This window comes from Leptodactylus fuscus, chromosome 5 (assembly GCF_031893055.1).
Source record: "Leptodactylus fuscus isolate aLepFus1 chromosome 5, aLepFus1.hap2, whole genome shotgun sequence".
NCBI classification, from domain to species: Eukaryota; Metazoa; Chordata; class Amphibia; order Anura; family Leptodactylidae; genus Leptodactylus; species Leptodactylus fuscus.
The window spans coordinates 148,022,145-148,036,280 of record NC_134269.1 but is presented as its reverse complement, the minus strand read 5'-3'; the positions used below and the strand labels follow the sequence as shown (position 1 = coordinate 148,036,280).

At 38.7% G+C, this 14,136-nt stretch overlaps 1 protein-coding gene across 2 annotated transcripts in view; it reads left to right on the top strand.

Annotated features, from left to right (window-relative positions):
• The window catches only part of SRGAP1 (SLIT-ROBO Rho GTPase activating protein 1), a 125,986-nt gene that overhangs the window by 74,053 nt on the left and 37,797 nt on the right, over window positions 1–14,136 (top strand). For both annotated transcript variants that reach the window (XM_075274453.1, XM_075274452.1), the window contains exons 4-6: window positions 2,134–2,196; window positions 8,003–8,185; window positions 10,551–10,679. In XM_075274453.1, coding sequence (XP_075130554.1) covers window positions 2,134–2,196; window positions 8,003–8,185; window positions 10,551–10,679 — 375 coding nt within the window. The remainder of the gene's footprint in view (window positions 1–2,133; window positions 2,197–8,002; window positions 8,186–10,550; window positions 10,680–14,136) is intronic.

Sequence of the window (14,136 nt, the reverse complement as noted above, 5' to 3'; positions counted from 1 at the left end):
GTGAATGGCAAAAACCGCACGGTTTTTTGCAAAAATAAGAGAAGCGTTTTTTTCAGCCCATTCACTTTATGGGAGGGGAAAACAGCCTGGCTTTTTTTGGAAGCGGTTTTTACAAAAAAAAAGCTCCAAAAAAAGCTTGGCAAGGTAAAAAAAAAAAGCTTCCTAATTAGGAAGCTTTTTTTTTTTTCAGGACCAAAATAAGCCAGGAGGTTTTTACGTGTGAACTAAAGGTATGGGATATGAAATGTAACTTTGTATCTTGTTTTTGCTGTAATTCTGAGAACACATGAGACGTTTGTGTTGAATGTAATTTGTATTTCAGCTGCTATACGGTGTTTTGAGAAACTGTACATAGTGTCTTTGGGACAGAGGTATTACAAGTGAATATACTTGGATATACAACATTGTATGATTTGTTATTTTCCGCCAGTACATGTAAGTTTTGGGCACAGGATACTCTTGAGCAAGCAACATAAAGTTGTCCATGTGAGAAGCCTGGTGTGGCCAAATGTATTCCTGCTACTTTCAGCGTTTGTCCTTGGGATTTATTAATGGTCATTGTAAAAGCAATTTAAGGGGAAATTGTAGTCGTTTGAATTGAAATGGGAGATTATTTGGTATAATTGGAATGTGTGGGATTAACACACTGTCACCTGTAGCTGCTCCTGTAAGAATAGTGGCTTCAATGATATTTGTTCCTAGTTGTGTGACACTTAGCCTCGTGCCATTACACAATTGGGGTGCATTGAGATTACGCATGAGTAGAACAAGGATGCCAATCGTGAGTTCTAGTTTATGTGAAGGGACGCCGGGTAATTATAAGGTGGGCAGTAAGGTAGATTGGTGACATTATTATCGACCGTTACGTGTCTGTGGTGTGTTGAAAGGGTACATGCTATCGGAACTTACCAGTGTCGTTCGCGTGGAGACCAAGGGAAGGTGGATGGATCGTGAAGAAGAAACAGCAGTGAGTGGGGAGTGTGGCGGGCTGGAGAGTAGTTCGGGTGCTGCGGCCTACGGTGGAGGCGCAAAATGGTGGCGTGCTGGAAACACGTTCTGTAGGTAGCTAAGATGCGCATGCTCCTGGCAACACAGTGGAGTGGCTGGGTGGGCGGTGTCGCGGATCGTCAGAGCGGTGAGGGTCGGCAAACATGCTGCTCCGGAGGGTTAAAGAGGTAGCCTCCTGGAGTATCGTTAAGGTGAGGGTGAAAGTGGTAAAGTATATGTATATGTGATTGTGTGGGGTTAGGGGCTAGGCTGTAGAGGGTAATGGGAATTTTGTGGCTTTCTATGGTCCTAAGTGTGTGAGATTGCAGAGATAGTGATGCGAGTTTGGGTTTTGTGGGGTCCTGGGAAAAACGTATGTGTGCTATTGTGATGAAAAGTAGCCTATTCCGCAATCAAGTGTAGTAACTATGTTTGTGGAAAATTTCAGCCAAATCGGTGGAGCGGGTTTTGCGTGATTGAGGAACAAACATCCAAACTCACAAACTTTCACCTTTATAATATTAATAGGATGTTATTTTAATATTATTAGTTCTTTGTGTGTTGTGGATTTTGAATTTATTTTTTTTATGAACGAGAATCAAAAATGGTGTTCACTGCATTTCCTTTCATTCTGGATCGAGTGTTTGCTGAGTCTGTACTTTATATTTATAGGGTTTGAGCATTTCATACACTTTTTAGAATATCCTCTTAGTCATGCATTTACTACAGCACAGACCTGATTTCAGTTCTGGTCACGTCTATTGTACACAGCCGTATGCATCTCTGCAGTTTCTCAGTATGGTTTCCTATATATTTTATCAGTTCCTATTTTTACTGGGCAAATGTGTGCCAAAAAGAAATTCTTAGGTTATAAGTTAGGGCAAACCACAGTAGAGATTGATCTTTTATCCCAAGTTATGCTGTTGTTCGCCAAGACAGTCCAGCCATAAACAAGAGATCATTCATCAATATTTTGAACCCCCAGTAACTCCAGAGAATGGTTAAATTACCTGAAATCAATGCATTTTAATTTTTTTTATGAGATTTTATGGGTTAAAAGTACTAAGCATTATGTGATTATATGGTTATGAAGGCAATAAAACCAGACCCTTGGAATTTACTATATTGTCTTTTATCATATTACAGAGCAAAGAAATTGCATTCCAGCTTCATGAAGATCTAATGAAAGTCCTTAGTGAACTGTACACGGTAAGCACATTTACAGGAATCCTATTATTTCCTATTCTTCCCCATAAGTGATATATGATTTGTGAGTCTAAACAGAAGTCATGTAGATCTGGTTTGGAGGTACTGCCTATAGAATATTAGGGAAATGTAAATCTCTTACTATATTAACTCTCACGTCTGTGTGCCTTCAATTACCAAGACATAAGACACAAGCTGTATGTAGTCTATGCCAGTGTCTTTGGGAATTGCTGATCGTGAGTGTCTGACACTCGGCACCCCCGCCTATCAGCTGTTTGAAGTACCCACCGCTCTCGGCTGAGTACTATAGCCCCCTCATTGATAACATGGGTCCATCTTCTTTAGTGGTAGAGGTTCACAATATTTCAGCTTCCTCTCATTCAGGTATATAACAGAAAGCTGCAACACTCTGCACGGCATGACTGACCCGTGTAAACCATAATGTGTGCCATGGCTCCCTCAAACAGCTAAGCGCGAGGGTGCAGAAAGCAAGACCCCTCGCAGGTCTGATATTTATGATTTATCCGGGCAATAGATCATTAATTTTCTGATCCCATGAAGGCCGCTGTAGATAAACTTGTCACACAATGGTACATCATGTGATTTCATGTCCACTATATTTCAGTTCAGGTCTAGATCTAAATGTCAGATGAAGTTCACTGACATATGGGATTAGATATCTCATGTGACTTGAACGTTTTTTATTTATTTATTTATTTATTTATTTTTTTATGCCAGTATGCCTAATATTAGAATTGGAGCTTTATTTTTTTTTTTTTTTTTTTTTTAAAAAAAGATTGTTGTTTTTTAATGTGCCCTGACTACTAGTATATAAAGCCATGCTAATAATTTTTAATCCATGTATTTGTGTAGCTATTTCTGACAGTGCGCCAGCTGGTGCCTCTGCATTTGTAAATCACATTCCTTTTCAATCCTTGTGTTGCCTGCAGACTGTTTGTCATATGAAAAGAAAAGAGGCATTTGGTTGTGGTCCAGAAAAGTAATTTTCACTTTGTTTGATGCATAGAAGTGATCAAAGTGTATTCTCGTCACTTCCATATAAAATGTGGTGTTAATTGAAGAGAAATATCATGTCTTTGTTACACATTTGAAGCTACTTGGTCTTTGCGATGGCCAGGTCTAAATAGGATTCTTGTGGGGTTTTATTTATTAAAAAATACAAAACATAGAAAGACGCAAGAAGTGATATCCAATAGCATTGTGTGTGTGTGTGTGTGTACACATACACACACACACACACACACACACACACACACACACACACACACGTGCAACCAGGCATATACTTTAGAGAGATCATAAAATCATACCAATAGCTATAGTGATCTATATACAAGTGCAGAAAAGCACATACCCTAGAAAGAGCATACAATCACACCAGTAGCAATAGTGATACATAAATAAGGTATAGAATTACATTGATGATAGAGGTAAGGATATAGAAGAGGCACATCAGTAAAATGTCAGCTGTATTAGTCCACCAACACAGCTTCTTTATCCCCCACCATTCTTTTCAGAATTTAGGGGTATCCTGAAAAACACTCAGTGTGACCCAGGTACTATCAAACTTTTGGGGGATTTCTGGTTCTGGTAAACAATTTGCTTAAACGAACGAGTATCCGTAATATGTTCTGCTTCAGATTTGTGTTTTTAAGTCATTTCTATTTAATCCAATAACGATGATATTAATAGTAATTACAGTCACATGGATGACGTGGGAGATTTCAGCATTAATCACTCAGATTTCTCAATGTTTCTATATTGTACCCCCCCCCCCTTTAAGGACTGAAACAAATTGTTACAGGAATATCTAAAGAAAGCTACAATGAGAGCATTGTACTGTGACTCAGTAGTCAATAAATGTGGCTACTACTGCCTTGTACGGGTGCTATACAATAAATAATAAATGATTAGCCCAATACTTGAGCTGCCAGCTTATTGTGTGGTGTATATACTATGTATGTATATGTAGTATATAATACTGGCAATAAATAGATTTAGTATTAGTATTTTCAGTAGTGGGTGCCTTTTCAGAATCTTTGTATTGATCTCTCCATGCTAACCTTACTCCGGAGAGTGCATTCACTTGTATCCTATAATCCATCATGTGGCGGTGAAATGGAAAGCTTTTCCCTATGGTTTTATGTACTCCATGCCACAGGTTTAGAAGCTTGTCTGCACTAATATAGCTCTTTTTGTTTATAGTTTGCGTGTGTGCCGGGAAAGCTCCAAAAATACATGCTAGACGTGTCCATAGCTTTCCATTGTATAGATCAGAAATCAGAGGCTAGTATTCAGATTTCCACCACAGATGTGATAGTGGGTTAACCCCAATGTTATTCAGTATGGCTATTCTGCTGCTTCACATAGATGGTAAACATGCTTTAAATTTAGAAAGTTGTGGTGTGTTCACCACTACCCCATTAACTTGCATAAGTTGTGGATTGTCTGTAAATTTTGGCAATGTGAGCACTGTTTTATCAATAATGAGAGATTTTTTGCTTCCTCAAAAAAAAAAAAAAAAAAAAAGGGGGGGGGAGGCAAAATGTATCTAACATGCTTTACATTCAGTATATAAATGGATATTTTTATCATTTAATGGATATGGTTTATTTTCTAATCATCTTAGTGTCAGTGTTCACTAGTCTGGTGCTTCCTATGTCAGTCCAGAAAGAAATTGATGCCTATTGTTTCTCCAGCATTTGAGAATTTCCCTCGTTGCTGTTGAAATATCATTGTTTAATAAAGTCTCGGGCTGGAGATGTATCTGAGGAGAAATTGGGTTACTTTTTGCCACTGTCTTGATGCCTTAATAACCTGGCGGAGGTTTTGCACATCAGCCAGCTGTAGGCCGACACGTATAAGAGGAGAAGTTAGTGAGGAGGAATCTTCATTAATCATATTGACAGCAACATAGTAAACCTCTAGATTATTAGTTGATACAGTCTCTACTCTGCAGGATTTCTCTGGGGAATTGAAGTTGATTGTTTTTGCTGTTTCAATTGTAATTATTGTGAATTATTACTATAACATAATTTCTCAGAAATCACATCTTTGTCGGATATAACCTCTAATTTACTTACCAACTTGAGAAGCTCTGTATACTTATAACTTATATTAAGAATTGCTTGTCTAATCCTGTCTAGTCATTTGGTCTTTTTCAACATTTTCTTCTATTATTTTAGATACGTTGAGCAAGTTTATGTATGGATTAAGTCAGTGTTCAATAATTGGACTCTCTCTAAAAACAAAACAACCCTAAAACAACAAATATCTCGGTAGAAACCTTGGATGGAATTTATAAACTGTTCTCTGGTATATTTATAAACTGTTCTCTGGTATATTGTCACTTTTAGGCTACATGCACGTGGCTATAGTGGTTTTCACTATCTGTACAGTGAAGTCTGTATTGCATCCATATGTCATCCATTAACACAGATTTGCAAAAGAGACATGTATGATCACTTACACCTGTACGAGCAAGTCAATATTCCAAATACGGACAAGAATAGGACCTGCCCCTTTTTTTTGCAGATGGTATCTACAGCCTGAACACTGACCTGAAAAATCAGGTGTGTGTAGGGCCATAGAAAAGAATGGGTCTGTATAATATCCTTAATTACAGATAATATATGGAACACAACTATGGTTGTGTGCATAAGGCTTTATACTGTATGATTCAACAGCTGTGATACTTGTGGATAAAAAGCCTACACATTGCTGAATGCACCAAACAATTCTTCATTTCCGTAGCTCATAATCTGCCATTTATATTTCTATTGACATGAACCTCATGCGCTTAGGGGCAGGGCGATGTATGACTCAAACCACATTAACATTAGTGCATTAGGCAGTTTGGGTTGCATGACGTGCTTGCAGTCGATATCACCCAGCTGACGTTGTCAGATTCCTTGGGATCTAAGGAATGCTTCTCAAATTTCCTTACGGCAATATTGTATCATGTTTGCTGTGTACAGTTTATACCTTTTAAAGTATTATTTTACATCAATCTCTTTCCATCATGTTTGTTCCTTTTATCCGCCTTACATCTGTCCTAGTGGTCTTACCACTGTGTGCTGAAGAATTTCCTTTTCCATCTTAGTTTTGATTTTTTTTTTTTTTTAACCATAAATAAAGTTGTAAATGACTCCATATTATATTGTTTGAGGACCTGTCACCAGATCTGAAAAGCTCAATGACTTAGATCATCTGCTAGGCACTTTCACCCTGAGCTTCTTGGTGCTTTGTCCAAATCCATTCAGCCATCCCATAGATATAAGCCATTAGTCCTGATATAGATTGGGGTCTTCTAGCCAAGTGGAGGGTAACATTGCATGACATATAGCACCCAAAGACAAAACCGCAGTGTTACCTCTTACCAGTGCGGCACCTCCCATGAGGCGACCTGAAGCGAGCGCTTCAGGCGGCACTATGTCAGGGCCGCAGGGAGGGCGGCATTTTTGCTTCCCTAAGCCAGTCCAGGACAAGCTGTCCTGGACTGGCTTAGCACCGAGCGGTGGTTTGGGGAGGCCACTGGAGCAGCGCTGCTCCGGCAGCCTCCCCTCATCTCCGTGCCTGCTCTCTGCCTGCGAACGTCGTTAAGCCCCGCCCCTCCGCTCGACCATGCCCCCTCCGCTCGGCTACGCCCCCTCCTCCGGGGGGGGGGGGGGGTTTGTAGTTCGCCTCGGGCGGCGAAAGGGGAAGGTTCACCCCTGCCTCTTACTTGGCTAATAGATCCTAGTCTGCATAAACACTAACAGGGCTTATATTTTTGGCACGACTATATGTATTTGGATAAACAAAATGCTGAAGGGTCTCACTGACTTATAATGCGGCTTGTTCTGTATTCTGTGCTTTAAAATTGTCTGAACCCAGAGAGAGCAAAACGTAAGACTAATGTAAAGAGAGCCTTTTTATTTTTATTTTCCAAGGGTAATAAGTAGCCACCAGACAGGTTGTCAGTAAGCTAAATATTCCTATATAGACAGATAGATATACCGTATATTTATTTCTATAACATTGTGAGCTGATTTAAAAGTAACTTTTGTTAGTCAATCATTTAATGAAAGTCAGATTACTCTGCTGGTATGTATAGTACATTAGAGTAATAGTCCAGTGTTTTAACATATACTGTATAATACAGTAATGAAATTAAAGTTCCTCTTATTCTGTTTGATACCCTCTCATTCACTTTGGATAACAATTAACGTCAGTCACATCAGGGAAATTGCCCTACCTTTATGGTACTTGGTTTTGAGAGATAGGCAGAAGCTCTTCTTGTATCCTTTGATGGCTTGCTGGCCCCCATATACTTTCATAATATGATAATGTTTCTTTTTTCAGTGCCAGCAGTGAATACTATTAGGTTGTGAAGTAATTGATGACACAAACATTTAGTCTGTTTCTCTAAATTTCTTTGGTGTCTGAACGCCATACATTTGTGTAAACACATGACTATAGTGTCCAAATATCTAGTCTCTGAGCACTTACAAATTACTCATAGTTTAGGCTCATTTATACGAACACCTAATTTATCTTGCACTAGTCTGGAAAAAAATGAAAAATTAGAAAATAGAATATGTCATTTTAACAATTTGTTAATATTTGCATTCTATAGCTAGAAAATGGGCTTCTCGTACTTTTTTCATGTTTGTAAGATATTTAGTGGAAATAATCCATGCCATATTTGGGGATGAGGATATGTTTGTTATTAATCAATTGCCTTAATTACCAAAAAAGTAAAAACCCAATTTATAGGGTTAATGAAATTTTAATATTTTTCCTCCAGGGCATGAAGACCTACCACATGTATCATGCAGAGAGCATCAATGCAGAATCAAAGCTAAAAGAAGCTGAAAAACAAGAAGAGAAGCAAATTGGAAGGTCTGTTGACCCTGTATTTCATTTACGGCTGGAAGACAAGCACCAAAGACGGAGCTCAGTGAAAAAAATTGAGAAAATGAAAGAAAAGGTAAGTGTGTAACCACTGTAGTCAGATATCTAATTTTTAGACCACACATACTTAGAATACAAAATGTATTGCGGTGGCTGATGCTGGAGGATAACTTTGGTGTATCTGTTTATACTACCTTTACTAATCTGAGACTGAAGAATGCACTATTCTGGAGCACATTGTTGCATCACAATGTGTAACTGTCATTTCATATTGTGCAGGGGTTGTTTGGTGAACATTTTTGCAATATACTTGTATTAACCTAGTTTACTTTTAGTAGAGAGGCTCTAAAGTTATCCCTAGCAATGCTTTAAAGAGTAACTCTGATGACCTCCACAAACTCACTACCAACTCTATTAACTCTCCATCAATAGCTATCGCTCCACTGATTCAGCACATTGGAATCTCTTCTGTAGTCCCCATTATTCCTGAGGAATGACTTCCATTAGTTTCAGTACTGTTATGTTCTTTACTGTCAGGTGAGCAGTCCTGAACTAAGGCAGACAGAGAGGAATAATGCTGAAACTGTCAAACTAATGCTCAGGATTGGTGGGCACAAGAGAAGAAATTCCAAATCTGCTGGAATGAGTGTGGCAGCACCTATTAAAAACTACAAAGAGGTGGAGGTGGTATATACTTCCACCAGAATCTCTAATTTATGCAAATCCAAAACAATTTTATTTTTTATTTTTTTTTAAAAACCCCAATGTTAATGCTGCACCATTTGTTCCTAACCACCAGGGAATATTTGGTATATATGCAATGGACCTCCCGAAATTTCCCTACTCTTTCAGTTTTTGTTAGGAAGAACAACAGGTACTGCATATAAAGTCCTGTGTCTGCAAGTAATATATTTGTTTGTAATCAGAGATAGGTGCTTCTCCAATCCCTAGCCTGCCTGGTCTAAGGATCAGCTAGATAACAATCGTCTCAGACTAATTATCTGCTAAGTTACAATGTACAAGAAGCCGCTCTTTGCTCTCATGTATTGAAAAAGCACAGAATTTCCCTGTAGTGACGCTGCCAATTACTCTTTTTCAGCATCTATATCCACAGTTCCTATGCCATAACGACACACAATCTAGCAGCCCACTTCAATGGCCACTATCAGTGTTTTAAATGTAGATGGTTCTAACAGCTACAGTCTCTACGCGTTTCACCCCTATTATCGGGGTTCCTCAGGAGACCAATTGTATATATGACGGTACTGCACCGGTAACAAACCATAATTCAACTGGAGCTCACTACACTGTCAGCCTATTCTGGAGCAGATTAAACCTCCCACTAGTTGTAAAAGTTTGAAAAAAGTGCTACAATGGCAAAGCTCCCTAATATCCAATAATGGCCGGGTGACAGAAAGTATTTGCGCCTACCATTTGGGCACAGAGAACGGTGGTTATTACCGCATATATACCAAATATTCCCTGGTGGTTAGGAACAAATGGTGCAGCATTAACATTGGTTTTCTTTAAAAAAAAAAATTTTGTCCCTGGGTTAGTTATATTTTAAGAATAAATTAATAAAGATTAGATTTTTAATGCCTATTTTTTGTGGAGGTGGTGAAAGGTCCTTTTTAAACGCTGCCAGCTGATACACACTGTGTATTACCAGTATGTACAGATGTAACCGTTGCCAAAGGGGTGGTTATCAATTGAAGGCAGAGTATGTCTGTTTTTATACCACCCAGTGATGTCATATGAAAACTGATGCATATAATAGTGGTATAGGTCATCAATGTACCATTAGTGAGGGTCCAATATGCAAGATCCCCACAGATCTGTTGGTTGAAGAGGCCACAGCTTTCAAATGAGAGTTGTGAGCTTCGCTTGGTATTGCACCTCAACCCCTTTCACTTGAGTAGGACTGAGGCCTCATTCACATCTGTGTCATTAATCCGTTCAGGGAGTCTGCATGAGGACCCCCATGAACGGACTACTGAATGCATTGGCAAGCAGCATGCAGTGAAAGCACAGGGACCCCATAGACTCTAATGGGGTCCGTGTGCTTTCCGCACGGTATCCGCATGAGTCATGCGGACAGAAAAGTAGCTTTTTTTTTTGCTTTTTTTTTTAATAAAAAAACATAATGTGTCAACTTATACTGGTTCAACATATGTCAAAATGGTATATTTGGGATATGTTTGGTAAATGAAGACCTAGGGACACCTTTGGTTTATTTGTTGGGAGCATTACTAGACCACACATCCACTGCAAACAGGTTTCAATAGAAGATGTCAGTTTTGAATCATTACTTGTAATACCCTTTTGGACAGCTCATCCCAGGCTTTAGTGATCTGAATAATTATTGTGTATTGATAAATTAATTGTATGATATTTAGCATCATAAGGCTGTGTGTTGTCTTAACCACTATTTCTGTTTCTAGCGTCAAGCCAAATACTCCGAGAACAAACTAAAATCCATAAAGGCACGGAACGAATATTTATTAACACTGGAGGCAACAAATGCTTCTGTATTCAAGTATTACATTCACGACCTTTCAGATTTAATTGATGTAAGTAACTGTATTTAATTCATCTCGAACAAGTTCACGCTTGTTGAATCCATTTCAGTGACTGGTGTAGCTGGAATTCCTTGTGACATGGAGAAAAGTCATGTGAAGAATAGTACAGGATGATATTTTACACACCTTAGATCCTTTTCATGCCTTAAGCAGTGTACTGATTTTACTTAAGGATGTGTTAGAAAGGCAGGCTGGGTTCACACATTTTTGTAGTGTTCTGCGTGGCAAACTGCAAGCACTTATTGACTGCGTTTTTTAATCTGAAACATGTTAAAATGTGTTTTACTAAATCTACCTAGATCTCTTAAATAGCACACAGGTAAAATGAGATTCTGTCACTGCCATAATTGTCACTCCATATTAGGCCCCAGATAATCTGATACAAAACTGGAAAAATGCACTTGAGGAGTGAATAGTTAATATAGGAGCAATTTATTTAGCTAAAGGCAAGGTTCCAGTGATGTTTCTTGGGGGTGGGGGTTTCTTCCACCTTCCCTGGTCTCAAAAAAAAAAAGTTTATCCTGGACAACCCCTTTAATAATCAAGGTAAAATATCCTAGTTCCTGATATAAATGCTGTGAGGGATTTTGTGCTTAATACTGAAGTTGGATAGGGTAGGCTCAATGCTACTTCTCTGCAAGAAACTAATACAGCACCTTAGTATTGAGAACAATACTGAGCTAGAATAAATTCTATCCGAACTTGGTATGTAATTTAAATAAATGTTACGTTTTAATAGGAAACCATGTAACCATTTTGCTTTACAAAAATTGTGTACATACAATATAGTTATTTATACATGAGATAGATAGATAGATAGATAGATAGATAGATAGATAGAATGTATAATTCAATTAAATTATTTTTCTCCAAATACGTGCAGTTAGATCAACCAAGCATAAATATTTATTTCAATGATAATAGGGTGAATAATTTGCAGTTACTATTTTATGTGTATTACCAGCTGTCACATTGATTCTTGAAACCAGATCTGTATTGTCTTTGCCCTAGCGTGGCCAGCATGGGATAGAATGAGTGACGTTGAGCTCAGAGGTATATAGTTTTCTATAGTTTGATACAGTGTTTCCTAACAAATAGCTGTTTAAGCGTTGACATGAGTCAAACAAAGCCTTTGCGTCCTGCTCCCCGCCCCTACACCGTGATTTACAGATTTTACAGTATGAGTTTGTATACAGGGAGAGCTGTCAATCACTGTGTGTGGGCGGATGAAAGCTGCATTACTACATGACAATACAGAATCCAATCAAAGAAAACATATCCCTGAGCTCAGCATCTGCCCCTCTTCCATATATGGTTGTGAATTAGATCTCACAGATACTTTATAGCAGTGGTTCTTAGCCAGGGTTCGTTTGAACCCTAGGCCCTATGCAGGGTCATCATATTTGATTTTTTTTTTTTTTTTTTAAATGTAGATTGTGAGCCACACATAGAGCTCACAATGTACATTTTCCCTATCAGTATGTCTTTTGGAATATGGGATTGAAATCCACGCAAACATGGGGAGAACATACAAACTCCTTGTAGATGGTTTTTTTGCCCTTGGCGGATTTGAACACCAGGACTCCAGCGCTGCAAGGCTGCAGTGCTAACCACTGAGCCACCATGTGGCCCCCATCATATTTGATTTATCACTAAAGAAGGGTTCGGTGAATGTGCATATGAAACCAGTGGGTTTGGTACCTCAAACAAGGTTAAGAACCACTGCTTTATAGTATAGTAGGTTTAGAGGTCACGTAAAAGAAAAAGGTATGGACACTCGTATAAAATTCCTTTAAAAGCCATAGTAGAATTTGATGATATTCAGTTTTTACCTGAAAAATTATTGTGAAATAAATATTTTGCTATAGACATCCCATTCCATTTTTTTTCTAGCTATGTCATCCCTCCTCAGACCATTCTTTTTTTGTATGTTTATGTGACATTTTGTATTATTATGTAATATGTGGTAAACCACTTCTTTCACTACATTTTCCCACCACAAGTGTTTCCCTTGTATAGGCTAGTAAGTGATAATATCTGATAATAATCAGCGTTGCGCAAACCTTGTGGTAAGGCACCCACCCACTTAACTTTACCACATAGAAGGGGTGTCCCATCCTTAAATGTTTTGCGTATTTTCAGTATACCTTGTGTTTCAGTTCATCCCTTCAGTATAGACACAATACTTTGCACAACACTACTATATACATTGTATTTATGCAGTCTGTGTAAGATGCCAGGAGTACATATCTTGTATCTTCATATATTGCTACTGTGTTTCTATGTAGGTAAAATGTAAATCTGGTTTTAGTTCACAACATTTGCTGTATGAGAAATATTAGATCTATCTGTGTCAGTACAACAAGCAGAGCCTGGTACTGGTTGGGTGACTGAAGTGGCCACAGCGCTGCCTCTAGTAGCCCCATGTCCTCTTCTACAGTGCAGTACATGTGGTAGAGGTGTAGTAAGGGCCCATACACGTGCTTGTATTACTCTATTCTTGTATGTTATTCAGTCATGAGTCTCCTTTCATATCCGTGCTTGTATTTCCTAAATAACTACATTGTAGACTGTCACATGATGGACACCACTGGTGCCTAGTGGAAGCCATTAACTATAATGGGGTCCATTGGGTTTCCGTTCTAATTACTTTCATTTTACCAGAAATAATAGCTTATTTGATGTGGCTTTTTTTGATGGAGGCCTCTAACTGCACCCCTGACACAGACGTGACCCAGCCATACCTGTATGCTCTGCTTTGCTCCCGTAACAACATTTTCCCCGCTGAATCTGTTCATTTATTTTTGGAAATTGTACACTTCTGAATGTGCTGACTGCTCATGAGCCAATTTGGCAGAGTTAAATGAAATGTTTCTAACAGCTGGCATTCCTGAGAAAGAGAAATAACACCATACCATGTGTGAAATGAAAATTGAGACAAGGTGCCAAGTCTTGTCGCCTGCCTCCCCTGTGTAAAACATTTTTCCCAATAAATTGTTTTGATACTATAACGCCTTGGCTGTAGTTCTCCACATGTTTTAGTTTTCACAGTGTGAATGGTGTTTCTATAAAGAATTATGCCTGTTTGTGTAATGGATATAATGCAAGGAAGTTATTTCTAAGCTCATTCAATCACCAGTCTACTATATTTAAAGGGATTCTCTGGGCTTAGAAGATTGATGACTGAAAACTGCAGGGGTCTGACAGTAAGGACCCCACAGGTCAGCTGTTTGAAAAACCATCAGCACTCCATGAGTTCCATTTCACATGCCATGTGGCTTGTAAATTGGTCACGGGGCTTGTTTTCAGCTCAGTCCCATTCAAGTATAAAGGGCTGAGCTGTAATACCAAGAACAGCCACTTTACAACATGCGGAGCTGTGATTGAAGAGATCATAGCGTTCAGGCGAGATGGAAATCAAACATCTGAACCACAGGTCTCAAGTGTC